Source organism: Nomascus leucogenys, chromosome 10 (assembly GCF_006542625.1).
Source record: "Nomascus leucogenys isolate Asia chromosome 10, Asia_NLE_v1, whole genome shotgun sequence".
NCBI classification, from domain to species: Eukaryota; Metazoa; Chordata; class Mammalia; order Primates; family Hylobatidae; genus Nomascus; species Nomascus leucogenys.
This window is the reverse complement of record NC_044390.1, coordinates 28943423-28960257: the sequence shown is the minus strand read 5'-3', so window position 1 is coordinate 28960257 and position 16835 is coordinate 28943423. Positions and strand designations below refer to the sequence as shown.

Here is a 16835-nt window from a genome sequence, read left to right as displayed (position 1 = left end):
CCTCATCTCTTAAAAAAAAAAAAAAAAGTATCTATTAATGGCCAGGCACGGTGGCTCACGCCTGTAATCCCAGCACTCTGGGAGGCCGAGGCAGGCGGATCACAAGGTCAAGAGATCGAGACCATCCTGGCTAACACAGTGAAACCCCGTCACTACTAAAAATACAAAAAAATTAGCCAGCTGTGGGGGCGGGCGCCTGTAGTCCCAGCTACTCGGGAGGCTGAGGCAGGAGAATGGTGTGAACCTAGAAGGCGGAGCTTGCAGTGAGCCGAGATCACACCACTGCACTCCAGCCTGGGTGACAGAGCAAGAGTCCGTCTCAAAAAAACAAAAAAAGTAGCTATTAATATCATTGTAACTAGCAGCTAAAAACTTATAGGTAATAGGAGAGTCAAGATTCAAATTGACTCTTCACTTTAAAGCAGTGCTGTCCAGTAGACTGTTCTAAATGACAGACGTCCTATATCTGAGCTGTCCAGTGTGGCAGTCACTAGCCATATGTGGTTACCGAGCATTTGAGGTGTGGCTAGTATAACTGAGGAGCTGGATTTCTAATTTTATTTAATTTTAATTAATTTAAAGATCCACGTATGACTAGATGCTACTGTACCCAAAGCATAGTTCTAAAGCTTGTGGGTTCCCCCCTGCCCCATTAAGGCACACAGCTTCATCTAAGGTATGCAAAGTTCCTTTTCAGGCCTCCCCCCTTAAAGGGTACATATAAATGGCAAATAGGTAGCTGTGGTATGTAGGTCTTTGTGTTCAGGTGTTTAGGCTTTTGAGTAGGAATACCATTATACCATGTATTCACCAATTCTGGTATTAATTGCTTGAAAATAGGTCTATTTAAAAAAAAAAAAAAACTCTAAATCTCATTGTATTTCTAGCTGTGGCAGACCTAAGATAAATTATTTCCTACTTTCTTTAATAATACAGATCATGTAAAATGATTGACAGGGCTCAAAACTCACTACCCCCAAAATATAGGGGCATACTGACTCTTTTAAGCTGAAGGAAACTGAGAAAACTTGAAAAGCAGAAAGGTCACTCTCTGACCTTCTGCCTTTCTGCTCTGAAGCAGGCCACAATATAATTCTCTGACCTTCCCCTGAAGCAGGTGCTCTACCTATCCTTAGAAGAATCCAAACACACAGAGATACCAAGAAGCAGCTGAACAAATAGGCCTTGTTAAATTCCCCTCAGTGTATTAGCATCATATAATACTCCCCAACCTTTGTCCAATCATACTTCTGTGACTGTCTGCTCTTCATCAAACCAAAGCATAAAAATACACAGATTTCCCTGTTCTTTTGGGTCTTCATTTCTGAAAGCTCCTGTGTCACACAGAACTTATATTAAATAAATGTGTATGCTTTTCTCTTGTTCATCTTTCTTTTGTTATGGGGATTTCAGCCATGAGCCTTGCAATGGAGAAAGAAATATTTTCTCCCATTGGTGATCCAGGCATTTCTCATATATGTTATATAAATACAAAGTACCTTTAAACTTCTAGCCTAAGTACTTTACACTAATACGACAGATGAACTTTTGTGTAATCTATACATGAAAAGTGGGAATAATATTTGTGTAAAATCATACATAAAAACGTACTGTGCAATCCTCTCAACCACTCTCAAGAACAGGAGCAAAAAATGTGGGTTGTAAGAGCAAGCCCAACTGCTGAGAATAACAGAGAATTCAGTCTTTAGAAACAGTTATCTTACAGTCATTGAAGTTTGATTCCATAAACATAAAAGCTCCCCTGCTACTATATCTTACCAGAAAAAACAGCCAGAAGTTGAATCCCTTCACAAATTATAGAAAATCTAGTGAACTATAAACCCATAGGGAAACTGGTTACTGCATCACATGGTGTTTCTCAAATCTGAATTTTCTTAAAGAAAAAAAATGCTTAACAGGCCTAAGAATGTGTCTCAGTATCCCAGTTTCAGAAATACTGATTCATAAACTATGTCTTATTCTAAGAAAATGTCTTTCAATAGTAGGCAATTACTACTGCAAAGATCTGGCTTTTAACTGGTAAAATATATGTATTTTGATTGTCACCTGAATGAACTCAAAACACTTAAGAATTTTTTTTTAAAGCCATAAACTCTGAGAATATATCTGAATGCAATCCTCAGACTCAAGTTTGAGAAGTGCTGCTATAGCAGAGATACCAGAAACAGTATTACTCTGGCAGGAAAACTGGTTACCAATCAGCTGTATTTCTGAGTAACCAACAATACTTAATTAGCCCCAATGGAACTTCACTCTTTTAATACACACTACATGGTTTAGATGTATCAACATAAAAATATCACGTAAAAGCTTCATAGGATTTCAGTGTTAGTTCCTTCATCTCAAATATTATGGAAATGTCATAATCATGTATTTGCTTATATATGCTTACCTTGCTCTTTGACATAGAAAGTGAAGATTCATCTTTATTCTGAGAAATATCTTCCTTCCCTCTTTCAAAACCTTAAAAAAAATAGTATATCAGTATTACTACTTTTGAACATGTATAATAAGTCGTTCATTTTCAAATATAGGCTATATTTGATATAAATCAGTGCAGGAAGCCTGTACATACAGCTTTAAACTATTAAAGATCTCTAAAGGGTCATATCTAGTATAATCCTTAGAATTAAGGCTTAGAAACAATGAAGTATTTCCCTGAACCCACCAGCATCGTGAAATATCTATTTTCTTTGCTCCTGCAGAATTTTGCATAAATTCAGTGCTCATAGAGCTTTTATTCTAGTGAGCTGGTTTCCAGCAACGAATTCTAACTCACGGAACCAACCCAACATACTTTTCATACCTCTGGTCAAAATGGAAAACAATTTCAGACGAGCTGATGAAAGACTGGGGAAATAAATCTGGACTGACTTTTTAAAAATCTTATAATGTGAGTATGGTGAGAATTAGATGAAGATACATACAAAGCACTTAGCATAGTGTTTTTGCACATAGCATACATTCAATTAATGTTCACCTTTATTATCATCATTTTCTATTCTTATTCTAAAAGGATGAATCTAAAATACAAGAGTGCAGTGGGACAAACATGCATATACTCCTGCAATCATATAACACTTTAATATAGCACTATGCCTAAACCAATTAACAAATTACTATTATAATTGTACAATTATATTGAGACTTGTGTGGCAGGTATAAAAGGAGCAGTACACATTTTAATTTTAATGAGGTTTTTCTACTTTTGAGGACAGGTACTATTAACTCTTCCCTATAATTATTTGTTCAGAGTCCAATAAAAGCCTACATTAAAAAATATGTATAATCATTCATAAAGCAGCATTTTTTAAAAAGTCAAGTAGTACCAGTACCTAAAGTATTTTAAAATCACTTCTAGCACATCAAGGATAATACCATTGATTCTGTATTTGGTTTATTAATGTAACAGCTAAAAAATTCCATTTTCTTAATCCAGATATTTTACTGAAAATTTTATATGATATAAAAAAGGGATCTTTTTTCCCTCTGTGGTAAGAAAAAAGATCACTCAATCTCAATACTAAAAATAAAATGTAAAAAAAAATGAAACTTTCATAAATGCAACATGGAATTTTAAATGAAACTAGTTAGTGATTTCGGGTAGTGGTCTCTTCCAACTATCCTCCCCACTCCTACAATGAGACAGAAACCTACATCCCTATTAGAATGGTTAAAACTAAAAGGACTAACACCATCCAGGTGCAGGTGAAAACATGGAGCAACTGAAACTGTTCACTACTGGTGAGAACACAAAGTGGCATGACAACTTCGAAAAACTACTTGACTGTATCTATTAAAGTTAAATGTACACACATTCTAACACAGAGGAATTCTAATCCTAGACATACCCAACAGAAATGAGTGTGTACATCCATCAAAAGAGAGGCACAAGAATGTTCATAGAAGCTTTATTCATAATAGCCAAAATCTGAAACCACTTCAAATGGCTATTAAGAGTAAAATTAATGAATACATTATAGTATGGTCACACAATGGAAAATTAGACAGCAACAAAAAAGAACAACAAATATTGAGTGAGAGAAGCCAACTCTCCCCATTAAAAAAAAGTACATACCATATGATTCTATTTACAAACTTAATCTATGGCGTTAGAGGTTGGAACAGTAGTTTACCTTTTGGAGGAAATACTGACTCAGAGGGGTGTGAGATCCTTCTGCTATGGGAAGTGATTACACGTGTCTATACATAACTAAAAATTCAAAAGCTGCACACTTAATTACATGTAAGTTATATCTCAATAAAAATAATTTTAAAATACACCCTTTCCCTATTCTTCCATTTTATTGCATTTCTCTTGCTTTGACATCCTATCCCACCTTGTCTATATCCCTTTAACTTGTTCTGTATCTGGCTAATTCTGATTCATTTATCAGCAATAATGATATTTATACTAATTAACACAATAATATTAATAAAAGCAATAATAAAGCAACCAATACCTATTTGTGAGAACCTGAGTGTAACACACTATGCTACAGGTTTCATTTTTTTCTAATCTTTAAAACAATGCCACACACACAAAAAAATTAACCATATTTTACAGTTGAAAAAACTAAAGCTCACAGAAATTATGTTGACCAACATCAACAAGTGAGTATCAGAGCTGATTTAAACTTAGGTCTACATTTAAAACTCATGCTGTGTCTACAATGCCATGGTGCCTCTCAAGACGCAAGGCCTCCCCTTCAGGGAGGCCTTGTTTTGACTTTGCAGGCATAGTTAGCTGTTCCTTTCTATGACACAAACAGCACTTCACACATACTTGTACTACAATATTTACTGCAGTATAGTCCAATTATCTTTATGCTCATGTTGACTGTGAGTTCCTGAAAAGGGTCTAATCCTTGTATATTCTCTGAAATATTTCATAAATTAATCAAACATTTAATAGAAAGAACTCCATTTTTACTTCTAAAGGTTTTAGAAAATGTGAAATACAGCACATCTTCAGAAAAATGCCTAAAACATAAATGTATAACAGAGAGAATACTTACTTAACAACCACCCAAATCAAGAAATAGAGAATTGCTAACATTTCATAAGATTCCTCCTCAGTGCAATTCTTAATCATAATACACCTTTTCTCCTCACAAGTAATTTGACTTGTGCAATAATTATTTACTAGCGTGTCACAGCAGGTACTTCATTCGTTTTCACTGCTGATTAGAATCCTACTGCATGACTATACCACTATTTATCCATTCCACCATTATCAGACACTTGGATTCTTCCTAATATTCCCCTGATGAACAATAGTGCTATGAATATTCCTGGAAATGTATCATGGTAAACACCTCTAAGTTTCTCTAAGGTTTAAATCTAGAAGGAGGAATCCTGGGTCACAGAGCATGTGTAACTTAAACTTTATACCAAACTATGCAAAAGTTCTCTTTTCTCCATAACCGTAGTAACTTCAGTATTGAAAAACTTTTAATATTTTTGGCAGTCTGGTGGATGCACAGTAGTTTGTCAGTGAAGTTTTGGTTTGTGTGTCCCTGATTACTAATAGTGTTGAGAATTTTCTCGTGTTAATTGGCTAATTTCCTCTTTGTGAAGAACGTCTTCAGATGTTTTGTACATTAAAAAAAAAATCGTCTATCTTTTCTTATTATATAAGAATTCTTGATATAGTCTAGATACTAGTCCTTTGCCAAATGTATTTGTTGCCAACAGCTCCTTATTCTGTGGCTTTTTATAGGCTATATGGTTTCAAAACTTTTGGTGAAGAGCTTTTAATTTTCATGTAGTTAAATTTAGCAATCTCTTTCTTTAAAGGTTAATACTTTTGGGTCTTAAGAAATTCTTCCCTAAATCTGCAGTCATAAAAGTATTTTCCAATAATGTAGTTTTACTTTTTGCATCTACATCTACAATCCACCTGGAATTGACATTTGAGTACAGTGTGATACACGGGCACAATTTCACTTTCTTTGCATTTAGACACCAACTGAGCTGCCACTGTTTATTGAAAAGAACTTCTTTTATCCATATGTGTCAAATGTTCACATACGCGTAGGTCTGTTTCTGTGCACCCTATCTGTTCTATTCATCTAGCACTTAAAGTACAATATTGCCTAGAAATGGTGAATGCAGGCATTCTTGCTTGTTTCTAATCTCAAAACTGTCAATATTTAACCATTAAGTATAATGTTTAATGTAGATTTTTGATATATTTTTATACATATTTGGATATAGATATTGGTACATATATTAATATATATATTTAAGGAACAGGGTTTATTTTTCTGTTTTTTGCTTTGTTTTGTTTTCTTTGTTTTTTTTTTTTTTTGAGACAGGGTCTTGCTCCGTTGCCTAGGCTGGAGTGCAGTGGTGTGATCTCAGCTCAATGCAGCCTCGACCTCCCGTAACAGGCAATCCTTCAACCTCAGCCTCCTGAGTAGCTGAGACAAGAGACACATGTCACTAGGCCTGATTTTTTTTTTTTTTTTTTTTTTGTAGAGATGAGGTCTCACCATGTTGCCCAGGCTGGTCTTCAAATCCTGGGCTCAAGCAATCCTCCCACCTCAACCTCCCAAAGTGCTGGAATTACAGGTATGAGCCACCATGTCCAGCTGGAACAGGTACTGATACAGATATTTAAGGAAGTTCACTCCTTCTAGTTTTCTAAGAGTTAACAAAATGAAATTTGGATTTCATCAAAACTTTTCCCACATCTATTAAGATAATCATATTATTTTTTCTGCTTTTAATCTGTTAGTGTAGTGAACCACATTTATTTCTAATGTTAAGTCAATCCTGCTTTCTTAGATTTTCATCCAACTTAGTCATAACGCATTGTCCTATTTATAAAAAGATATTGCTACTACCATTAAGGAGTGTTGGAATCCATATTCATTACTGATTGGAAAAATTATAGGACAATCTCTTTCAGTTGAATTTCATGTCAAAGTTATACTAATACTAGTGTTCTTCCCACTCTCCACTTCCATCCTCTGAAAGCAGTTGTGCAAGACTGGACTTACTCTTTCATTTAATGGTTGGCAGAACTTGGTATCTACTTGAATCTGGAGTTTTCTAGTTTAATTTCTGTTTTTCTTTTTTTTCTTCCCCCCCGCTTTTTTTTTGAGATGGAGTCTCACTCTGTCACCCAGGCTGCTGGAGTGCAGTGGCACAATCTCGGCTCACTGCAACCTCTGCCTCCCGGGTTCAAGCGATTCTCCTGCCTCAGCCTCCTGAGTAGCTGGGATTACAGGTGCATGCCACCATGCCTGGCTAATTTTTTGTATTTTTAGTAAAGACGGGGTTTCACCATGTTGGCCAGGCTGGTCTCGAACTCCTGACCTCAAGTGATCCACCTGCCTTGGCCTCCCAAAGTCCTGGGATTACTGACATGAGCCACCACGCCCAGCCTCTGATTTAATTTCTTAATTGTTATTAGGACTATTCAGATATTCCGTTTCTTTTAAAAACAATTTTAGTAAACTATATTTACTAAGAATTTATTTCATTTGAACTTTTGAGTACATCAGCATACAAAAGTTCACAATATTCTCTTACATGTTTAATACATGGCTCCAACTACAGTTGTATCTCTTTATTTTTGATACTGGCTAATTGTATCAGAGTTACAGTTTTAAAAAATCACCTTTTGTCTACTGATTTGCAGTGACACTGTTTTTCATCATCAATCGTACCACAGGTTTGTCTATTAGTCTTTTTCCAAGAATTTTAGGCTTTATTGAAACTCTCTAGTATGTGTATTTTCTGTTGCATTAATTCTTAGTCTTACCTTTATTATAGTCTTTTTTTCTTTTTGGAGATTTTGCTCTTTTTTTTTGAACTTAAGAAAGATACTTAGCTTATTAATTTTTATTCTCCCTTCTGTTTCTAAAATATGCACTTAAGGTTAAACATTTCCCCTTAATCACTATTTTAAAGCTATATTCCACAAATTTCGATATGTAATGCTTTCATAATTGTTCAAGTCAGTTATTTTTTCTTTTTTTTTTTTTTTCTTTCCACCAGTTGTCAAACGATCCTTTATTTAAATATTTTCCTTTGTGCTTAACTGGCTGGGCATTCCACAGCACCACTGTTGATGTCATCTATGATGTCATGAGGGTGGCGGCCATCAACATTATAGCCCACAGACTGGGCAGTCCCCAAGATCTCTTTAATGGTTCCAGAGAGTTCTCTGGCTAAGGATTGGTGCCGCATCTGTCGAGCAATGTTGACGATCTCATCAAAAGTAATATTCCCACTGTGTTTAATGTTTTTCTGTTTCTTTCTGTCTCTTGGTGGTTCCTTGAGGGCTTTGATGATCAGGGCAGAGGCAGAAGGCACCACCTCAATCTGGGCCTGTCTGTTCTGAATGGTCAGTTTCACTGTAATCCTCAGGCCCTTCCAGTCACCTGTTGCCTTGGCAATGTCATCACCAACCTTTTTTGGAGACAGACCCAGGGGGCCGATCTTGGGGGCCAGGGCAGAAGTGGCACCGACTTCACCTCCGGTGCACCTCAGGTATACGACTTTGATCTCGTTGAGGTCGAACTTCGGCGGCATGATGGAGGCCGCTGGTGTCGGATGAACCCGGATTCGGGACGACCGAAGAAAGTTGCACCTTGGCCTCCTCCGAGCCGAAAACCGAGAGCCAAGTCAGTTATTTTTTCAATTCCTATTTTGATTTCTTCTTTGATCCACGAGGCATTTAGAAATGTATTTCTGAATTTTAAACATAACAGAATTTTTATTGAACTTCTTGTTATAGATTTCTAACATAAAAAATAAGGTCAGATAATATGTTCTGAATACTTTTAATAATTTAAAATTTGTTGAAACTTTATGGCACAGCATATGAGCAATTTTTATAAATATACCATATGTATTAGATAAGAAGGTATATTCTACAGTTGTTGAGTATAAAGTTCTACATTTGTCCATTAACACAAATTTCTTAGTAGAGAAGTTCTATTTTGATATGTATTTACTGATTTTTGTCCTTTCCTCTCTCAATTACAAAGAGAAGAATATAAGTACAGATTTATCTAGTTTCCATGTTGTTTACTATAAAATTTCCTTCTATATTTTGAGGGCATATAATGTACTTATGCTTTTTGCCTCAAAATTTATTCTGTCTGGTATCAAAAGATACAGCAACTTTCTTTTCAGTAGTGTTTGCAGTGCTTTTTATCCCTAGTCCTTCCCTACCCCAACTTTTCTTTATTCTTTTATATATAGATATGTCACTTGTAACAGCACGGTACTGGATTTTTTTTAATACTAATCTTTAGATCATTAGTACTCAATATAATTGCTGACTTATCTAGATTTATATTTATCTTATTTTGGACTTTCTATTAGTTCCTCCCATACTCTATTGTCCTCCACTATCTTGTCTTCTATTTATTATAAACTAGTCAAGATTAAAAAACATAAATTAATCACTGTGTTTAGTGGTTACACTCAGAAATTAAAATATGTATACTTAACTTTTCAAAGTTTAAAATTAATTATTAATTTACCCTCCTTCTGGGAAATTCAAAGGCCTTGGAAGAACTTATTTACCTCCCTTCCAGCTTATATACAATAACTGTCATATATTGCAAACCTCTCTCTCTTCTTAACTCCAAAAGACATTATTTGTATTGGCTTTAGAATCAGTGTGCATTAAATTTGCCCATATAGCCCTTGCTATTTGTTTATCCTTACAACTTCAGACTTTCCATCTGAAATCACTCTCCTTTTGCCTGAAGTACACCTGTAGCTTCTACTGTTTCAGTGAAGAAGTCAAACAGGTGTGAGTTTAATTGCTGTTATTCTTGTGAAGGAAATCTGGGTGTTTTCACCCTCTGTCTTTGATGGTCTGTAGTTTCACTATGATGTGTTTAGGTTTAAGTTTCCTTTTAATTTGTTTTCTTGAGAATTTGTGGTTAGTATCTTTGATCAGTTCAATTATAGCCATTATACTTAAAGACTGTTTTTATCCTATTTTCTCTATTTCTTTTATTTATGACCAAAAAAAGACAGCTTTTTTCCTTTTATTCTGCATGTCTCAATTTCTTTATTTTTCATCTTTTCCCTCCCTGCTGTATCCTGAATAATTCTTCTGACTTACCTTCCTCTTCACGAATTCTATCTTCATCTGTATGTCCAATCTGCTACTAGTATGTACACTGAGTTTTAAATTTTGGTTATGTTTAATTTCATTTCTAAAATTTATATCCTAATACTTCACAAATCTACAGGCTATTTTAAATAATTCCATTTTGAAAGTTTGCATTTATGTTTTTAAAAACCATAAACAGAGCTTTAAAAACATTAGTTTGTATCTGATCACTCTAATATCCAAGAAGCCTTACCGGCCTCTTTCTACTGTCTGTTGTTTCAGTTACTTCTCATTCATGTCATATTTTCTTATATATCTGGCCATCTTTGACTTGTGTACTAATTGCTGACTTTGAAAAAATTATTTGTAATAATAATTAGAGACCTGGAATGAAAAACCCTGTCTCCAGAAAATTGTATGATTTTCACTACTTTTTTTTTTTTTGAGCCCAGGCTGGAGTGCAATGGCACAATCTCAGCTCACCACAACCTCCATCTCCCGGGTTCAAGCAGTTAGCCTCTCAAGCAGCTGGGATTACAGGCGCACACCACCACGTTTGGCTCATTTTTTATTTTTAGTAAAGATGGGATTTCTCCATGTTGGTCAGGTTGGTCTCGAACTCTCAACCTCGGGTGATCTGCCCACCTCGGCCTCCCAAAGTGCTGGGATTACAGGTGTGAGCCACTGTGCCAGGCTGATTTTCACTACTTTCTTAATAGCCTTTCTCCAAAATATTCTGTCTCTTGTTTAACTTACATAAAGTAATAAGAGTATCTCTGGGGTACTTTATTGGAGACAAATTCCTTCCAAATGGTCATTAAGTAGCTAAGTGAGGATTAGAAACCAGGTAGTCTTGCTCCATTTTCACTCTGCAACATACATCCAGGCTGACTTCCACATTTTCTGAGGTTATAGAACCTATAACAATAGCACATATTCAGGTCAGGCGAGGTGGCTCATGCCTGTAATCTCAGTGCTTCGGGAGGCTGAAGCGGGCAGATCACTCGAAGTCAGGAGTTCGAGACCAGCCTGGCCAACATGGTGAAACCCCGTCTCTACTAAAAATACAAAAATTAGCCGGGTGTGGTAGCACACACCTGTAATCCCAGCTACTTGGGAGGCTGAAGTGAGAGGATCACTTGAACCCAGGAGGCGGAGGTTGCTGCGAGCCAAGATGGTGCCTCTGTGCTCCAGCCTGGGCGACAGAGTGAGACTCCATCTCAAAACAAAAACAAACAAAAAAGCAGATATTCAGAATGATGACTACTTAGATTGACAGATGGCAATCCTTTCAATCAATTAAGAAATAATAATGGATTCACCTCTTATAAATATAAATATTAGGCTGGGCATGATGGCTCATGCCTATAATCCCAGAACTTTGGGAGGCCGAGGTAGGCAGATCACTTGAGGCCAGGAATTTGAGACCAGCCTGGCTAACATGGTGAAACCCTGTCTCTACTAAAAATACAAAAATTAGCTGGGCGTGGTGATACATGCCTGTAGTCTTGGCTAGTTGGGAGGTGAAAGCAGGTGAATCCCTTGAACCCGGGAGGCGGAGGCTGCAGTGCGCCGAGATCGCACCACTGCACTCCAGCCTGGGAGACAGAGCGAGACTCCATCTCAAAACAAAAACAAGAACTCTCTCTATATATATTTTATATATATATATATATATATATATATATATATATATATATACACACACACATAAAATATAAATACTTATAGTGTACCTACCTGTTACATAACACATTGCATTTAGGGATAAAAACATGAAAAGACATTGTTCCCTATCATTCCTTTCTTTTAAAAAGGCTATTGTCTAGAGAGAAGCCAGGTATTCAAATAAAAATTATAATACAGTAAAATAACTGCTTATAATGAAGGCAGAGGGATACCTGAGAATAAGCTATGAGGTCAGACTATCTGTCAACCCTGGCGCCACCATTTACTAGCTGTATGACACTGGGCACGATACTTAACTTCCAATGGTTCAGTTTCTCTAATGGGGAAAGGCTTGAAAGTGATAAAGTACTTAAGACTGAAGCAAGAGAGTGCTATAATATTCTCTTCATATGAAAAGAAAAAAACACAGTAATGCATTTCAGAAATGCTTTTAGCCATCAAAGCAAATAAAAAAGAATTTCCTAAAGCTCAACCCCAAAACAAAAACTAATGACATTCAAACCTGGTTGAAAAAAGTCTGTCATATCTTTCTTCTAATCTTTTCATTTTGGAAGTAGTCACAGACCCACAATAATTCCAGTGAATATAATAACTCTTCCATCAAGTAATTATATAACCATGGTAAGTTCCCTGAATTCCAGGGACTTCAGTTTCCCATCTACAGTAAATTTTACATTAGACGATCTCTAGTTTAAGTACATAGGTTTACTTTCTCCTGCTAATGCAATGGAATATTATTCCTGAATAAACTAGCATTCTGCCCATAACCTCTAATTTGTCCACAAAATGCAAGTACTATCATCACTGATAAGGCATTATCTTTTTGATATACCTGGTTCATTAATACTGTGATATAATACAGCAAATTTTATGTTGCTTCAGTCTTATTAAAATGAAATTACATAAACAAATCTACAAATAAAGGTTTTATAAGTATCTACAAAACAAATACAGAATTGCTACATTAACTATATTGAATACAGCCAAGAGCCAAGAAAAAAATCTGAGAAGTCAAAATATACAAAACAACTATGTACTAAAATGTACAATCTATAGCTGTCTATAGATGCTTTCTTTGTTCAAAGTTTATTTACTCCAATTTGTAGGTACCGTTCTAGAGATTAGTAAAACGAGCATACCTAGAAGTAACAGCTGCGATCAAGAGATAGATAATCAGATATGAACTAAATAAAACAAACACATTGCATCATGGCATCACTATGGGTACAGGGGTAGGGGTGTCACATCCATGTTATAGCTAATTATAAAGAAAAACGTTATGCTGACATATTTATTAAGGCAGAAGTGGCTAAAAGAAAAAAATATTTTTTTTCAGGAAAATTAAAATTAAAAAAGGGTTATGCTCAAAGCAGTAAGAAAAAGTTATCTTTAAATATCACTAATGAAGAACAAATCTTTCTTTCTCTAATTTTGTCAGATAAAAGCAAATGCTCTAAAATAATTTTTTCAATACAACAATGAAGTATATCAGGAGATATTATATGTACTTTTTACTTTTACTTTAAGTCACAACAAAAAGCCACTTCTTTGAAGTACTTAATTCCATTCTACTTCTTAGTTGATAAAAGCAGATATTTTATAGAGCTTTTTATCACAGCTGGTTGTATTAAGGAGATGATGGAATCGTTCCTATGAATATGATTTTCTCTATTTCAAGAATTAGAAAACAAAGCAAACCATTTACTTTCCTATAAAAACAAATCCATCCAAGATGGCTTTTAATATTTCTTTGATAAGATAAACTGACAATTTTGCCTTGAACTGCCTAATTAAATAAGTACCAAACTTAAAAACGAAGTTTCCTATTGTTCATCAAGGTCACATGATTATTCTGTAAAGCTAAGTGGACTTGCGGCATGAAGGTCAGCAAACAATATATACTAGCAAGCTTGTTGGCTTAAAAAATGCAAACAAAGAGAAACAAATACAGAAATGAAACTCATTTTAAAATAAAAAATATTTAACATTAAAAAATCTCAGTATTTTGTATTTGCACAGCCACTTCTGAATGACAACCGACTAAAATTTACACCATTTAAAACATAAGAAAGACGCATGAGAGTAACTATGCTACACTAAGAAGACTTAATATGGATTATGAGTGCTATTTAAAGCTTATGCTACTTAGGGAGAGTTCAGGACTATGGTTTCCAATTCTTTTGTGAAACACTGTTAGAAAAGAACGAAATCAGTCAATTTATAATTTATTTAATTGCCCAGGTGAACACTTTCTATGAGGCATTTCACTATCTCAAAAGAACACATATACCACTTATCAACATGAATATTCAGAAAGCCAAGAAGAAAGGTTATTGTGAAAATAGGGAATTTAATGCAACAAAATCTAAGTGTCAGAAAAAATATATAAATGCAAGTACCAGTTTCAGTCAATATTTCTTTGCTATCATTATTAAATAATACTTTCATTTTAAAAAATATAACCTTAAAAGAGTAGATATAATTATATAGTGTTTAAAAATCTGAAAGGAAAAATTATTTAAACATATTCAAATATTTGCTACAATTTCAAACAATAAAAGATCAATTTATGTCTACATCTCATTGACCAATTGTTTAATGCCTAAATCATAGCTGTCAAATGCCTAATTTAACAAATATAACACTAAAAATATCATAAATTTTCATGATAAAAATTAATCACACACAAATACATCTAACAACAAGAAGAAACTAAGGTATTTCAAAAACTATGAGTAGAAAGCTTCACTTTAGTCAGAATTTAAGATAAATTTAAGAGTTTAAGATAAAAAGATTAAGATAATAAAGTGGTAAGATTAAGGCTTACATTAAACATCAACTTTAATATAGTTACCATTCTGCAAAAAATGAACAAATATCGATATTAATACCTGGGTTTCATTTGGTAAACCCTCAGAGCAACGTGTTTATTTATATAATTTTGTGTTTATCTCAAGTCTAGAAGGGCTTTAATTTTATCAAAGGGTCATAATATTTCTATAATTAAAGCAAAAATTTATGCCATAAGCACTCAAGATTCCTACTTTACTGAATCATTACTTCTGAAGTTTTAACTGAAGAGACTCTAAGAGAAAATATGGAAAAGCCAAGCTGTTTAGCAGCAGTTACTGAAACCTAAGCTTTCACTACAGAATTGTTTTGTTTAAATGAAAGCAGCTTTAAAATGTTAAAATGCCTGGTTTATTTTAATTAAAAGTCTGCAAGAAATTAGGAATGCAAGCTTAAACACACAAACCTGGCAATGAAGGAGAAAGTTCATTGTATCCTCCAAATGAAGCATTCCGAACAAGCTTTCGGCCATCAATCCGTGGAGGAAATAAAACAGGCGAAACCCCAGTACATGAAGAAAATCTACGTTGTTGTGAGCTCTCTTCTTTCATAGCTCAGAAGGTCTATTTAATGTATATGCTCACCCAGAGGCTAATTAGACCAATATGGCAAAGACAGGCTTTTCTCTCACATCCAACTGTAGCAAAACCCACCAGCACAAACAAAGAACACACACATTTAACAGCAAAGGAGAAGGACCAAAGACTGTCAAATCAGCAATAAACAGATAAACAAAGCCTGACAGAAAAAGCATTAAACCATGCTGCTGGTTTTTTAAAAAAAAGAAATGACAAACACGGAAGGCTATTCTACTAATGTTTTACCTTTTTATCAAACCACCAAAGCAGCACTGAATCGCTGCTTTAGGAAAACAAAGCAAGATCAATACTTAGCAATTCAAGATGAAGTAATAAAGTCATTTTCTCTTCTCAGAAATGCAATCCGTTTATCATATCCATTATGTTTTTGTAGTATCCGGCCACACTTCCCACCTCTTGCGACTCCTTCCTTCCCAGCTTTTACTTACTTCAAAGATGGATATAAACATAATGCTTTTTATCTTCCCTGAAGCTTCTAGATTTATATCTAATCTACAGCTTGCCTCAGCCATGATTAAAAATTCATAAGGAAAGATACTGTTTCAAGCACAACATTGATGGATTCCAACAGTTAAAGCAGAGAATAAACATTTAAGTTTTGCCTCCAGCAGGGATATATGAGTCATTAAGACAGTGTTAGCGCAAACCAATCAACAGAGGAGATTAAAACGACACCATAATGCTGTATGCTCTAACATGTTCCTTGAAGCAAGTATGAGCTGCTACTGTTCCTCTTAATTACATTTAAACTGTTCAAAATTTAATTTGAAGAGTTTAACTGTTCATAATCTATCAATGAGTCTTTCCTGCTTAAAAAAATTTTTTTTAAAAAGCAACTTTATTATCACAGTGACAAATGTACAATGTTTAAAACTAAGTGACTAGTATTGACTCCACGTCATTAAATCTAACAGGTACTTTCTTATCCTTATAATGATACCATCTGTTTATATCTAATCTTTAAAATTCCAAAGAATTCTCTCCCAATTATACTAAAATCCATATACCTTACCCTACCTTAATTCAGATTTAAAAACTCTAGTCAGTTGCTCTCTATATATGCTGTAGATTGATTTTTTTGGTTATAATTCTTTCTTTCAATCTGAAAATACACCCACTCATCTGGACAATAACCAACGGGGTTAAAATTTATTAGTGGCTCATTTTTATAGTTATCTTACCATTACTATGCATACACTTCAAGGCTGGTTCTCTATTCATGCACAACATCTCATACAGTCTAAGACTTTGTCCTTACTAGAAAGGACACACGAAAAAACAAAACTCAATTTCTTTTTTTTTTTTTTTTTGAGATGGCATCTCACTGTCGCCCAGGCTAGAGTGCAGTGGCACAATCTCGGCTCACTGCCACCTCTACCTCCCGGGTTCAAGTGATTCTCCTGCCTCAGCCTCCCAAGTAGCTGGAACTACAGGCGCCTGCCACCGTGCCCGGCTAATTTTTGTATTTTTAGTAGAGATGGGGTTTCGCCATGTTGGGCAGACTGGTCTCAAACTCCTGACCTCAGGTGATCCGCCCACCTTGGTGTCCCAAAGTGCTAGGATTGTAGGTGTGAGCCACCGCACCA

At 35.0% G+C, this 16835-nt stretch overlaps 1 protein-coding gene and 1 pseudogene across 5 annotated transcripts in view; both read right to left on the bottom strand.

Annotated features, from left to right (window-relative positions):
• The window catches only part of OSBPL8 (oxysterol binding protein like 8), a 216193-nt gene that overhangs the window by 62148 nt on the left and 137210 nt on the right, over window positions 1–16835 (bottom strand). For 3 of the 4 annotated variants that reach the window (XM_030819936.1, XM_030819938.1, XM_030819937.1), the window contains one exon: window positions 2414–2484. In XM_030819936.1, the coding sequence (XP_030675796.1) occupies window positions 2414–2484 (71 nt within the window). Of the gene's footprint in view, window positions 1–2413; window positions 2485–15056; window positions 16122–16835 lie in introns of those variants that run through there. The other variant, XM_030819939.1, reaches the window with a different exon arrangement.
• Window positions 8022–8669, bottom strand: LOC100596265 (annotated as a pseudogene). Its single transcript, XR_001114170.2, has one exon. The product of XR_001114170.2 is annotated as a 60S ribosomal protein L12 pseudogene (transcript).